Here is a 15,010-nt window from a genome sequence, read left to right as displayed (position 1 = left end):
TAGAACGGTCATCTAGAAATTTTTAGCCTTTCTCTGAGTATTAGAAAATTCTAGCCAATATCTGCTTCTCCACGGACAGATATTTTACAGAAAACAGTCGTTGGCTGCCCCTGTTGAAACTGCATTTTTTGAATAAAAGCGGCCGTGAATTGTGTTCATGTTAGTTTTGGTCCATTCATGGTTGTGTTGATACACGACGCGATAGTCAGGCAAGCCAGTACCCGAGATAGCAGTCAACACTGCACAGACCAACAACAACATAAAAATTCACAAGAATAGTGTGATGTTAAAACGATGTAACCAAGTTACGTTTTTCTATTTTGCAGTTTTCGGTTGAAAGTTTTAAGTTTGCAATCAGTCTTAACCCGGCCTTCCAATCATAGTACACAACCAAGACACCTTTAAATTTTCATCGGAAAAAAAGAAGAATAAATACAATTCAGCAGCCAAACTGTGACCTTCTATTCGACTTATTTCTTACGAATTTTTAGAAGTCAACGAATGTGAGTCTTCTCTCTGCACGAACGGAGCCGCATGTGTGGATCGAGTTAGGGGCTACCGCTCTCAAAAGATCTCAAAAGATTTCCATACTGCAATATTCGACACCAGATCGGCCAAATCTATCACATGACCTTTAAATACCAATATGGGCTCCTGCCGATATCCCCACCCACACCCCCCACCCCCGCCTCTCGACTCGACTCGACTTTAAGACGATGTTAGAGGCTAAACTTAGATTGGTTTTGTTTTCAAGATGCCAGGGGTATAAAGTAAACATCACCTTTGCCTCAACTACGGTTGTAAAGGCCGCTCAGCAGTTTATTACAAATGGCCGGACGTAACCATAGAAAACAAAGGAACAAATCGTTTTACGACTTATACGTATGAGACTTTAGCGTTAACTCTTAATCTCGGTCAGTTTTTTTTGTCGATTCAGTTGACTGCAAAAAAGAAAAATTAACTAAATTGTGTGTTTCAGTCCCTCAAAAACGAGAAACTGGGCTCAGTTTCTTTTGAAAATTAAAATCCCTTCCTTTTTATTTTGCAGAACTCAGCAGATGAATGTGTGGACTACTGATCACCTGGCAAAAGCTGACAAAAGGTAGTGGTCTATGTAGAAAAATATTGTTTACTTAGTCTCTATCTAAACTATTGTACGGATCAGACTATTTACCGCTGGGAAATATCAAGGTTGCTGGGGAGACGGAGGGAGATCACTTTGTTGTACTTTGTTGTACAGAACTGCTTGCGTTTAGGTGAGGATTAGAGCTAGGAGACACTTTGTGATATCTATCATTAGGAGCATGAAGCTCTGGCCATACTAAATGTTTTTAATTATCTCTATCGCAGGGCTGATCATCTATCATTTGAAGTGTGCAAGAGGAAAACTGTTCTGAACTATGATTGAGCATAAATTTTAAATTGTGCATTTGACTTGTAGAATAGAAGGGATATAACATTAAAGTTACTGATTCAGAACGAAAGCGGAGGAAACTGTATTTATTTGTCCCCAAATAGTCACATAATCTAGAGTCTAGTGTTTGGAAAGCTTTATATACCCCACCAACATCAGCTTAAGGTCAAGTAGGCATATGAGACGTGGATAAAGAAGGTGGTGGAGAGAGATTAAAAGGCTGACCGGCCGGGACGTCAAATAAGACTGGTACTGCCAGTTCCTTGACAGTGACATGGATATTAAGTCATTAGCAAACAAGATCGATGACTATTTTTTAGGCCTTACGGATCACTTTGCCCCTCTACGTCAAGTGCCACGCCCGTATCCGTCCCAGACGAATACCTTGTTTCTGAGAGGGAAGTCCTCAGATCTCTGTCAGTCCCTTAAAATTTCTAACGCGCTCGGACCTGAAAATAGCCTGCGAAAACATCCGTTTCTCCTCACTCCTCGCCGCTGGGGACGTTTCGTGAGGAGGAACATCTGCGACTCGGCGACAGAAATTCTATACTGATGACTTAAAATATGTCCGGAATCCGACCAGAAGCCTGATTAGTCGACGAAGTAGTTACATTGTTTTAGCTATTGTTTACGAATGACAGACAAAAGACAAAAGGCCACAAAGGTCAAATGTAAACGCGACGAATCCCTAACAAAACAGTCAATATTTCAACCTCGTTCCCAGGGTTCTCTCCTACGTGGGAGAGAACCCTGTCAATATTTGAGGAATTTAGTCTTCTCTAGAAAAGCATTTGAGTTTTGCTGGAGCTCGTTCTTAGATGAACACAACACTTTACCAAAATCGACCAGGAGAAACGTAAAATTGAACAAATTTGCATATGGAACCCCATGACTACCGGATTTATTTTTTAAACATTGATTTACGTCATCAGTATTGAATTTCTGTCGCTGAGTCGCAGACGTTCCTCCGCGCGAAACTTCACCAGCGGCGAAGAGCGAGGCGAAACAAATGTTTTCGCAGGCTAACCTGACAACATCCCGAACAAGATCTTGAAGGAGTTTGCACCTGAACTGGCTCCCATTATCTGTGACATTTACAACCAGTCGTTAAGGAAGGAGTATATTTCATCTTTGCTCAGGTACTTCATCGTTACCCTTTTTCCCAAGGTGTGCCCGCCTGGAGCCATCGAAAAGGATATAAGACCGATATCCCTCACCTGCACAGTATCAAAGATCATGAAGGGCTTTAAGTGCACCAGACTTCTACCCCAGTTGGAAGACAAGATTGATCCTCGACAGTATTCTCGCAAGGGGCATTCGACATTAGATGCTCTCCTATACAAAATTGCTTCAAGCGATATACGAGGCGGTGGACATGCAGTGGTGAGGCATGTGCTCGGGTCTTTTTCGCTGATTTCGCTAAGGGATTTGATCTTATTGATTACACTATTCTAATTCAAGAACTGGACGTAGGTGACGTAACAAAAAAAACATGGAAAATATAAAAACAAAACTGTTAATTCTCTTCAGATAAATTGAATCTGCAGAAAATTTGATTTGTCTTCATAATGCTGAAGGCGAACGCAGATGAAACTTCAGTCTTGAATTGCTCTCTCTTTGTTGTTGCTGATTTTTTTAACTTAAAGTAAATTCAACCAACGACCTTGTCAGATTTCGTCAACTAAATTTTGCCCATTTTGCACAGGTGATTGTCATGTGTCAAGGAAGTTGCTTATCGAAAACGTGGTGTATTTTAAAAAATATAAGTACCACTTGTCTTTTGCGCAGGTGCAAATGACTTGAATACAAGCAGAAAGTATTTCTTTTTATCGGTTGTTTATTGAACGTCTGCATTTCATCCTTCCCTGCGCGTTTTTTTTTTTTTTCGCTTAGTAAGAAACAAAACACCAGTTGGTTAACAGTGATAAATCGTGTAAATCAACGATCAAACTCTTAAACTCTTGTTTAAGGTGATTCCTTAGTAAAAGAACCTAACATAGATTGTAGATGAAACTTGGTACACTGATGTAAGAAGTCAAGAAGATGATAAAAAAAGTAATAAAAAGTGGGGGTCACCGTGCTCGTTTTGACGTCACAATGCTGACAAATACGGCTATCTAGGACCTTTTGACAAATCCCGCGCCCAGCCCAAAACCAGACAAAAAGGAGAGATTTTTTCGATGATGCATGTGGTATCGCACAGTATTTGACTTCAATGTATTTTTTATCCACTTACGTACCAGAAAAATGCCTTTTAATGCCCTTGTTTCTACTTTACGCTCCAAAGTAGAATTAAATTAAATTGGACACGGGCTGTTAGACCCGTGATAGCTCAATCTGTACAATTTAGTAAAATTGCCAAAAAACTGAACATAGACTTGTGCCAATTTTTTTCTCATCGAAAGGAAGCACTGTCCTTATCAAAATCATGAAATAAAAAATGGGGGTCACCGTACTCGTTTTTGCGGTAGAGCTGCAGAAAGTGCGCACCAAATGTTTTTTCTCCGACTTTGAGAGAGGACTGGGGCGAGTTTAAAAATAGAATGTATGTGAAAGGGGGAAGAAAGTATTAAAAAATCCGTTTTTACAGAATTTACATCGAGATATCACCTTTAGGACGCAATGTGATAAAGAAAGCGTTTAAATGAAAATCAAGGTGAGTAAGCACAAGTTCAACATCCACTATCGAGGTTCTCCGTGAGGAAGTCGAACTCAACAACACTCGTACTGCTTACGTTATGCACACTCCCAATACATGGAGTCTCACCTCGGCAAGACACAACCGCAAGCAAAAATTCCAACAGCGTTTCTCTTCAGTCAACTTCACTTTAATAATGTTACTTCACATGCTCTTTTTTACGGCAGCCATCTTGTTATGCGCAGTAAGAGATGCGCAGTGCAAAACCAGGGAATCACCTTAAAATCGTCAAATCTATGGTAACTGATAATGTAATATAATCTTTCGTTGGAAAATAAATGTAATCTCAACACCCTTACAATTAACGTTGGTTGCAAGATATGGAATTAAAACAATCGAGAGATAGTGACAAGTTTTTCAAGGATTAGTCTCGACCGGGCCTCTTTTATTGCCGATTTGGAATTCTCTTCTTTAGCACCTTCATCAAAAGTTGAGGGTTTTAATATACCTACATCGACGTTTTATGAGAGAAGGTAATAGCTAAGCAGTGTTACTGAGTTTCACAGCATGGTTGTTTGCTTTTTCCTTAGTTTATAGTTTGTTTTATCGGGTTAAAAAGAAAAACTCGATCGTAAGAGTAAAGATGCGCCATTTTTTCTTCAGATAAATTCCAACCATTAACATTTACTGCTGCTTTACTATATGTATAACCACTTTATTATTTTTACCATAACTGATTTTCTTTTTTAGATGAGAATTGTCCTTGAGTTCCTATCAGTGGCTACCGTTCTTGTGAAAGTGTCTCTCGTATTTGGAGAACACTCAGTGGACTTTGAAGGTAGGTTTCATTATTTGAAATTTCTTGTGATGTATTTTAGTGAGTAGTTGGTTTACGCACGTCTTTTTTGCAAACCAACCCGGCCGGGAACGTGAATGGAAAAAAGGAGTCAGTAGACACAATCAAAATAATTTGTAAATGAACTTCCTATATTAGCATTCTCAATGCATAGTAGTTTTAACAAGCTTTTTACCTCACCCTTTTTTCATTACTTGAAGTTTATCAAGACCATGTCAATAAAAATGAACTGGTGGCATCCAAGACTCCCGCATTTAAGCCCGTAGGTTGCCTCAGAGACCATGTTCGTAGACCCCGACCACTTCCCAAACTGGTTGCTAATCTCCGACAAGACATCGTTTGGACAGACCTGAATAGGACCATTATAGAGTGTGGTCGCATAGTTAACGAGATAGGCTTTCATTACTTTGGAGTTCAGTTCTATGGCGAATGTTGGAGCGGCAAAGATGCAGAGGTTAACTTCAACAAACAAGGGAAGTCTGGGAGGTGTATTTACGGAGTTGGAAAAGGGCACGCGGATTTCGTTCATGCCTTGGTAGAAAAAGGTGACAATTTCTTTATTTTTTGAGAATCAACTGACTACTTTTAATTGATACGCTTGGTGCTTTGGTATTTTCAGAGTGATCCTTTTTTCTGATATTTCTGACGTTGTCTAGAAGTAACAGTGCGCCTTATTAATGGCTCAAACAGCGGACGCGGCAGAGTTGAAGTATTTCACAGAAGAAAATGGGGAACTGTTTGTGACAGAAATTGGGACAATCGTGATGCAACTGTAGTATGTCGCATGCTTGGCTTTCCGGGTAATTGTATTTTAAACTAAGCACTCTGTTAGGAAGTCACTATATTAATCATAGAAGTGCATATGATCAGATAGGGTTTACCTGTGAAGCGATGAGGCCAGCCACCCTGTCGCTGGTTTGCGCAATTTTTATACAGCGCAGAAAAATCAATTTTCGGATTTTTGGTTCCTTTGTACGTCGTAACGAATCCAAAGAAATTATTTGTAGTACAATGAAGTTATTCCAAGAGGCACCATTTTTAAAGGTAATTTTTGCATGATTAATGTTACAAATACTTTATTAAAATGATTAATTAAAGCAATAAATTGAATAACCAAACATGGTGTCCGTCTTTGTAAGGTTACAAAAGTTCACGTTTATAGAAATGAGACTTTCCCGTTCAGAAATCTCATGACATTTAGATTTTTAGTGATTCGAATGAACCCGATTCACAGTCGTGACTTAAATAAAATATATAAAGTAAAAAAAAAAAAGAAAATGAGGGACCTTATCGAAATAGTTCGAATCGTCGACAAAAAGTGATATTTACTTCACAAGCCATGTTTATTGCTGTGTGTAGGCTGTGAAATTAATAAGCAAGCAAGTTTGATAATTCATGACGCCATTCTAACCGACCAATTAGGTGTCGTCCTGGAAATAACCACGCAGCATGAGACAGAAACAAAAATAGATTTCAAGAAATTTTCATTGGAAGAGGAACATGTTAGGAGGATCTATTCTCTTTCTTCCCGCATGCACTCTCTTGATAAAGCGCAGTATAGTGTTACTCAAAGAATAAACTCTCTTTAAATATCGCTCTTTAGGAGCTCTATCCGCGCCTCGAAGTGCCACATTCGAAGAAGCAACAGGAACTATTCGGCTTGGTGACGTTGGTTGTAACGGAAGTGAAACAAACCTCGCTCACTGTTCACACAAAGATTATATCGCGGACTGTAATCACTTACATGATGCTGGTGCTGTTTGCCGAGTGGGCGTTCTGGACCCACAGCCAAGCATACCATGTAAATGAAGTAGTATGTATAATAAGTTATGTCTCATTCCGTAAACTACGAACTTAGTTTGCCTACAGTTAAGCATTCTAGAACTGAGATATCACTTAATTATCATTCCATTTTTCCTTAAGCCTGAGCTTTGATTAAAAAAATTACATTTTATATTTAACTGAGATTAGGAAATTTTGCTTAGTTTTTAAATTCTGTTGTATATGAAGCGAAAAAAAAATTATTAAATAGTCGAGAGCTCTTGTAAGTTGTAAGCAAGCTGTGAAGCATATGGCTAGATTACCAAGTATTTATTCATTAAAGTTTCGCTCAGTTTCATGAAACTAATAAAAAAACTGCAGTTTTTAGTTATTGTCTCATGGTGACAAATTGCAAGAAAAGCAAAATTAGGTAATATCAGAAACTCATAAGGGGTTGAAACGTGTAACTCTCATATGTTTGCTTTGTCCGATGCTCGTGATTATTCATTTTAGAAAGTACCATATTTGGAACGAGAAGAAGAGAGAACTGACCAATCAAACTTCGTAAACAACATGACGTAATTTTCCTTCAGGTTCCCGCGCCCGCTTAAAAAAATGGCCGACAAACGGGAGAAAAACTCCCGAAAGCCGAGAAAGCTTTCAAAGGTTAAAACCAGGAATATTACTGAAACACTGAGCAGGATATTATTGCCTTACCACCCGGGCCAAACGTAACATTATGAAACCTATTTACGGCCTCGCAACTTCTTGAAGTTGTCACTTCAAAATACGATGCCTCGTTGACCCTCTGCACAGTAAACTTATACTGCAAATAGGCTTTTAAAATTCTTATGTTAAAAGTCAAGAATAAACAGTGAAAAATATTTTCGAATAAAATTCATTAGCTGCTTATCGAAAAGTGTCCAAAACCTGAACCTGACATCTTCGCAAAAAGTGATGCTTGTAATGAATGTGAGAAGCATTTTAAAAGCTTAAATTACACTTAGATGTTGTAGTCACGATCGTGTTTGAGCTAATTTTATGAATGAACAAACTCAAAACAATAGACAGAGAAGCCGTTTCTTGAAAATTTTTATTCAAAGTCCAAAAAGTTAATCCTTTAAAGCAATTCGGAAAACACTATCTGGATCGTGGATCCGTTCACGCAAGTGAAATCGGCTAAGCACATGGCAAAATTCAACTCAAAATCCATCTCAATTAATCGGGGCACATTTTATAATTTTTCTTTAGCGCCGAAGAGAAAAATTTATAAAACGTCTATGAAACATTTAAAAATACATAAATTCCCTTTCAAAAACGTAATTGTCTTGGCCATAGAGTGCAAAATGTACCTGAAAATTCAGCAAAAACTTCGCTGACTTGGTTGCATTTCAAAGCAGACCATGGGCTCCGCCGTAAAGAAAACAAGGTTGAATTCCTCGAAGGACGATTTCTTGATGAAAAGCTTCCCTTTCTCCACAAAAAGAAAGCTGAGCATTCTTTTGAACGTTCTCTTTCCATTTTTTGTCTTTTAACGGTGTATTTTTAACCTTGAAACGCAGAACTCTTGTCTTAAAACATCTGCATGGTGATCGCGCAGTAGCCATTTTGTTGAAAATGGGTATCCGTCACTAAGGTTTCCAAATATGGTCAAAACGAATATTCACGAGCATTGAACGCGAGTTACACGTTTCAACCCCTTATGAGTTTCTGGTAATATGTTGAGAGTATAACTATTTTACAAAGTCTCGGTGCCCTTCAGTGCAGTAACCAAAAGGAAAGTTTTAAAATATATATCGAAAAAAAAATGTCTCAAAGGTTGAGACATTTCTGATATGATTGTGTTTCATTTGTAGATCGTCTTGTGGGAGGGTTAAGCCGTAGTGAAGGCCGAGTGGAGGTGTTTCATAATCGACAATGGGGAACAATTTACAACAGAGGCTCAGATCTAACAGCTGCAACAATCATGTGTCGGATGCTAGCCTATACTGGTGCCATGGAAACGCCAAGTTATGGCATGGGCTTTGGTCGTATTTGGCTTAGTGAAATTGCTTAGTCAATTGCCAAGGGCAGGAAACTTCAATATTTCGATGTAAACGTGCAGAATGGGGCGAGGCCATAAACTGTGACCATTTCAACGACGCTGGAGTCAAATGCTATTTTTAAATTGAGACCTATCTTTATAAATTCACTGCTGTTTGCTCGATCTACCATCCTGGGTTCCAGAGAAAATTTTTTCTTATCGATACTGATAGTTCGCGGCGCGAAGCGCCGAGAGAAAAAAAATAACCGTCCGTCCGTCTCGGGAGCCTTACCAAACCATAAGCACGATTTATTTCATATTAGGTATTTTGAGAACGCACCTATGGGGCCAGGGTATCGATCCACTCGTGTAGCTTTGTAGAATTCGCCCCACGTAAGGAAAATCAAGACCGTCTTGGATCTGGATCCCACGCTGTGGATTCCGGATTCTTTATCCGGCAGTGGAACTTGGATTTCAGATTCCAATCAGTAAGGAGATTCCTCATTCCTTCGCTGAATTCCGGATTCCAATGCTCAGGATCCTGAATTCCTCTAGAAAAAATTCCGCGTATTCCGGATTGCTCTACTCAGCAAAAATTTCCTAGATTTTGGAATTCCGGATTACCTTACATTAGGCACTGATTACTCGATCCAGTAGCTTTATATACTTTGGCTCATTAACACGCATGTCCCAATTTCATTCATATGCAGTTTCTTATATATTTTCCTCTCTGAAATAGTTCACTCGAGAACGCACCGTCAGGACAAGTAAAAATCGTCGTTTTGAACAGAAAAGCAGAGTTTTATTATACACTATAATTGATTACATTTTAATTTAAAGAACATATTTTAACGTTTGCCTTAATCTTGAGCTATTCTTTTTTTTGTCTCTTCTCCAAAGTACAGTCTTTCACATAATTACCTAAGGAACCTGAAAAAAACGATGCATACCCATTAGCGTCAGAGCGAAGTGAAATGATTAATTGCTCAGCTTTCCTATTTCAGTCCCTCTTTTCTTTGGGTGGTGGAAATAGGACAAACTTTGGGCGCAGTTAATCGTAGAATGTCTTTACCGACAAACTGTTTGTTGCCTAACCTTGGGTAATTAACAAGTAGAATCATACCTTCAACTAATTCATGCAGAGACACATAACACAAACGTGAAGCAGCCGGTGCTGTTTAAATTCCCAAATGTCTTTGTAATTAATTAAAAGAAGAAAATTGGTTACAAAATCATCTAAATAAGCACGCATGGACTCGGCTTACGAAATATTCTATCTACAAAACTCAGTCTGCGCCAAAATACTAACTGAACAATATGTGAATAACAAACAATATACTAATAGCTACAGTAACAGTCACACAACTTTAATTTGAGCTTTAAATGTAATTTCTTTCGCTCTTCAGGGGCGGATCCAGGATTTTTGTTAGGAGGGGGTGCACTCGTCTCTTGCTCTACTTCAACACCAATAAACCACATAGTTTTTTTTCGCAGAATACCAGTTGTATTAGAAAACCGCAGGTCACCTCAGGGGGGGGGGGGGGGGGGGTGCGCACCCCCTGCACCCTCCCCCTAGATCCGCCCCTGCTCTTGGACCCGGTTTTAAATGGAGTAAAATATTTATAACTACCACTTACTTCATGGCTGTCCACAATAGCGCATAGGACAACCTATGGTGTGTGGAAGCTTGTAGACATAGAACCTGCCGCAGTTTCGAACGTAAATGTTTTGAGACCATTGACAGCAATTAGATTGCCAACGGAAACAGATCTCCCCGCTATCGATGCCATCAGTGGATTTAGGATGGGCCGTTTTCAACCACCCAGTAACTACAGTGTTGCATCGCTGGGATGGAATACAGGTTGAAGCAATTTTGGTTCCTGCTGGTAGCATGAAGCGGTACCATTTAAGAGGAAGATCCTTATCACAAGACGGTGAGACACCCGTGGGTAGTTTGAATGATGAGGCACGATCAGAGGATTTAAGGATGGTGTAATGCAGGCATTCGTTTTCTGAAAAGGGGGCAGATAACAGTCTGATTCAGGTGACATGAATGTAAAGAGGTGAAGACGTTTTTAAGCACATGCGCGCTGCATGTCTACAGGCAATTTAATCCATTGAGCAAATGGCAAACCCGACGGGGGTAGCGCTAACTTGATCGCTTCATGCACAGAGCACATTAATCATGCAAAACTAAACGAAAATCTTCACATTATCCACAGGAATATGTTTTTAAATACACTGGCAGCTGTTCGTAGAATTAAAACTATTTTTACCACCAGGCACGTTTCAAAAACTTTAATATCAGGCTGCCAGTGTCGCCCTTGTATGCTAACGTCCGAGCTTATTGTCAATGAAAAGAGGGCGCGTCTTGTTGTCTCTAATTATAATCCACGACATTACATTATACCAGAGTTACTATCTAAATTGGCAAAGAAAAGCCTTAGCTGTAGCCTTCGTCCACTGAAACTTCTCCTATTCTCTTTGCTCCACGCGTGCAACAAATTAAAAGAAATAGAAGAGGATTGGCTGTATTTAAAGGCTATGACGTAACCGAAAACTCACCTTCCCCTACAAATCTATAGACGAAATTGGCTAGGTCCATGCCCACGTTTTGTATGCATCGAGGGGAGGGACCGTACTTATCATAGCTGAGAGCTGCATTCACTCCACTCCAACATTCTCCATAAAACTGAATTCTGCAAATAATTAACAAAAATTTTTTAATACGACCATAACCTTCGGCCTAGTAGTTTCGTAACCTCGATCTTTTCAAGCGGTGGTGATCACGACCAGGTCTACTGATACGAAATTATACTCGACTAACCTCTCAGTATAGACCTCGTCTTTGTAGAACGAAGATAAAGCAGTTCATCAGTATTCTTTATCCAGGACCAACAATCTTGAATCCGTTGCCTTTGTCATTCTCTGTACCTAAGCTGTCCTTCCTTATTTGTATTGCAAAAGAATTCCGTAACTAATTTATTATTATTACTTAATTTATTATTATTAGTTATGTATCTTGACTTGATATAAACATACCCAAAGAACATATAATTCCTCTTCTTTGCCTCTTCAGCGCATTTCTTCGCATATTTATCCAGATTAAACCAGTCGAACTGGTCTGAGCCACGATAGTTTGCAATCAATTCAGGAAGAGCTCTTGAATGGAATCTATCTTCAAAGCAACCGACCTTCACATACTTTGAATTACCTACAACGATAAAAAAGAGTTTTAAGATTGTCCGTTAGACCACAAGCTGTCGTCCTTCTTTCCTAAGAGACAGGCACGACGAGCGAAAAGGTAAAATTATGGAAAATAATGGCAAAAAAGGAGTAGAGAGTGGGGCGAGAGAGGGAAAGGCGTGAAAAGCGGCAAAGCGTCTGATCAAAGATCGAATTGCAGTCTCGCCATCATCATCATCATCATCATCATCATCACGATTAGGTTGTTAAAAGCCGGTTAGGCAACGCACCAACCAATTACAAAATATGAAAGTAAAAATAACAGGAAACAACAAATAGAATAAAAATAATTGATTATCATAATCATCACTAGGACTTTTTCTTTGCTCGGGCTCTGCCCTCGTTCCTCGTGGCTTCGCCGCTCGCTCCTCGCGCGCTCTCGCGTTCTACCTTCACTCAAAAGAAAAAAAAAAAGAGACTGTTCGCAGTCTAAGATTGTCTTCCCTTTCCGCTACTTTCTACCCTGCCAGCAGTCTCGTTCGCTTGCTCGATCAAGAAGACAAAGTTATCGAGGCTCTTCTTGTAGTGGTGGCTACCTACTTAAGTGCTGATGTTATTATACTGTAGACAGAGTAGCTACGACTTTGAGGATTGTTTTAAATAACACATGGCTCTAAAGCTGATATTTTGAAGGTTGATCAGTCAATTAAAGCATTCGAAATCATCTTAATGGTGTTCAATGTTTATTCAGGAAAAAAAATTACATAAGTGACCTTAGAGAAAATTCGAAGCAATGCCGGATCCTCGCAGAAGAAATTTGCATAACGTGAAAAAGTGCTAGTCAATACATTTTATTATAGCAAAATAAATTTTCTGACGCAATCTGTCTATTAATATGGCCATTGAAATTAAGAACACGTGGCGACAACTCATAAAGTCATGTACACAAACAATTTAGAACCACATTGTCTCGTTCGAATATCGTCCATTGCACCTGCCGGCAAAATGCTATTGGCAGGCTTTTCCGAGAGTAAAGAATACGAATATAGAAATGACGAAAAATGTATAGTAAATACATTTCATGAAGCAAAAAACTATGTAAAATCACGATCCTTAGGTATTTCGACGTGAATCTATTGCCAGTAAGCTTATGTAACAAATTAAATAATGTCCTTTTAGTTTTGATTTCTAGCGTGGCTTGTCTTTGTTAGCTTAGACCTCTAAGCAAATTCATGGTTTTTCTCTTCAAGTCTAACAATTTGTGGGATATCTTGGTAATATACTGTATTTTTTGTATTCACGGCAGTTTACGTATATTGTCGATGCCTGTCACACTGTTAGTAAAGATGACGCTATTATTACCACTATACTGCGTTCCTGAATTGGATTAACATCGATAGGCTTTAACTTGAACTATGTGAAAAAAAAAAATAATAGTTATAATTTACCAACCTGTTGAGCTTGCTTTGAGGCCTACATGAATTAGAAGAAATGCAACAACGAAGAGACGAAACATCATGCCAGAGGAGGAGGAGAACTTCCAGAGAGTTGACCGAGAAAGTAGAACAAAGACGGTGCGAGCGAAGATCAGGTTGTAGCAACTTAATTGGTCGTGATAAGAGAAACCTTCTAAGATTTCCAGTCAGATTTCGGGAAAACTTGAAAGTTTTTCGAAATCCGGCGATGAACTAAAATGGGTGGGTGTTTTTATGTGAGAACGGTGATTATGATATTACAACTACACCGCCCACAGTCCTCTATCGGCTCCTGACCAACAATTTCGATTGTCCTTGTCTAAACTGACGGACTCAACGAAGACAAACTTAATTATCAATGTTTTAGTGTCCTTGGCTCTGTGTTTGCATTAACAATAGCATACATTTATGGAATATGCAACTTTCTGAATGACAAGTACTTTCTTTCATTTTCAGTACAATCGATTTTTATGCTAGCATTTGCATTGTCTAGTGTAGCGATAGACTGAAATAACAACGTCCTTAACAATATCAAATGTTATAGCACTTAAAAAAAGAAGCAATACAGAGAAAAAAAGTCAAAGGAGGAAAGTCATGTATTCATGTGTGTGCAATGTAAATACAGTCACTTAGTGGGAGAAATGTTGCAGCCGAAGAATCGTTTAAAGCGGCGAATGGCCTTTTCGTTAACTTCAATATTATGTACAGGGAATCTTCGGACGATGCGGGATATGTCTTTTGAAATCAGAGCACTAAACTAAGCGATCTTCAAAAAAGTTGAAAAGATTACAATCAAATGATAACAATGAACGCTAAAAAAACACCCGATCGATTCCATAGAAGCTTCTATCACTTAAGCTGTTAACTTGAGTAAATTCCCACCTGATTACGTAAATATGCTTTTAAGAAAAAGAAAATCACGCTATCATATAACTTCCGTAATCACTTTATATCTGAAACTGTCCACAATTTCAGCAGTAAACTGAAAAAACTCAGCTTCAATATTTTAGAGTGTCAAAGAGAAGAAGTTAAAATTGAGTTAACTTCGTTTCCCGGGTGAGAACTCGCACAATAAACTTCGTCGTCTTTTTTACTGAAGCCGATATTAGTTCAATTAAATTCTAGTTCCTTATCAAAATCTACGCTTACACAAACAAGGCAGTTTTAATCGGTCTTTAAAAATCAAATCACAAAAGTGCTTCTGAAGTATCCTATACGGATAGCTTTTATAATAAGTGAATTCTCGAGTTTCGAAATATACTGCCTATTGAATGAAAAGTACCCGACAAGAGAGGTTTCCATGTGGTCAAAAAAGAAAGAACTATTATGATTTTATTTGTGGTAGCTTTACTTGCATTTTGGTAAGAACTCGCTTTAAGTAATCACTTTTTCCGGTTATAAAACGAAATGAAGAAAAAATATTATGGATTCTAAAGCATACCTCGAGCTCCTTACTGGGTGAAAACCAGTTTCGAGATCTTAACAGCGGTTGAATAAATATAGGATAAATTACCCTACCAAAAAAGACCCTGTGGCTAGAACTAAAGAAACATGATTGTCATTCTCAGGTAAACTAAGGCATGGGCCTCAATTTACCTCAGTTTGTTCACTTCGAAAGTGAGGGGTGCTCTATATCTAAGAGCTTTAGATGTGGACT

At 38.7% G+C, this 15,010-nt stretch overlaps 2 protein-coding genes across 2 annotated transcripts; one reads left to right on the top strand and one right to left on the bottom strand.

The window, feature by feature from the left end:
* The first annotated feature begins 2,650 nt into the window (after nt 1-2,650).
* LOC140936795 (CD5 antigen-like) lies at nt 2,651-8,835 on the top strand. The gene is given in 7 exon segments (XM_073386282.1): nt 2,651-2,797; nt 4,803-4,890; nt 5,109-5,453; nt 5,565-5,708; nt 6,512-6,709; nt 8,526-8,722; nt 8,725-8,835. Coding segments are annotated over 7 exon segments (1,230 nt in total).
* Nucleotides 8,836-9,472: 637 nt separating this feature from the next.
* On the bottom strand, nt 9,473-13,696 carry LOC140937313 (pancreatic secretory granule membrane major glycoprotein GP2-like). Its single transcript, XM_073386858.1, has 5 exons — nt 13,331-13,696; nt 11,735-11,906; nt 11,258-11,391; nt 10,330-10,704; nt 9,473-9,622 (listed from the first exon to the last, which is right to left on the bottom strand). Exons 1-4 carry the CDS (start codon nt 13,395-13,397, stop codon nt 10,331-10,333), a joined length of 747 nt encoding a protein of 248 aa, XP_073242959.1. The 5' UTR covers nt 13,398-13,696; the 3' UTR covers nt 9,473-9,622; nt 10,330.
* Nucleotides 13,697-15,010: the final 1,314 nt, after the last annotated feature.

This window comes from Porites lutea, chromosome 5 (genome assembly GCF_958299795.1).
Source record: "Porites lutea chromosome 5, jaPorLute2.1, whole genome shotgun sequence".
NCBI lineage: Eukaryota > Metazoa > Cnidaria > Anthozoa > Scleractinia > Poritidae > Porites > Porites lutea.
The sequence above is the reverse complement of the archived record's forward strand: the minus strand, read 5'-3'. Positions and strand labels throughout refer to the sequence as shown.

Excerpts from the sequence above, each read along its gene's own strand:
- LOC140937313 (XM_073386858.1), bottom strand. The coding sequence starts at position 13,397 with ATGATGTTTCGTCTCTTCGTTGTTGCATTTCTTCTAATTCATGTAGGC. Across the intron at positions 11,907-13,330 it reads CCTCAAAGCAAGCTCAACAG|GTAATTCAAAGTATGTGAAG; the intron begins GTTGGTAAATTA and ends TTATCGTTGTAG. Across the intron at positions 11,392-11,734 it reads AGGAATTATATGTTCTTTGG|AATTCAGTTTTATGGAGAAT; the intron begins GTATGTTTATAT and ends AATTATTTGCAG.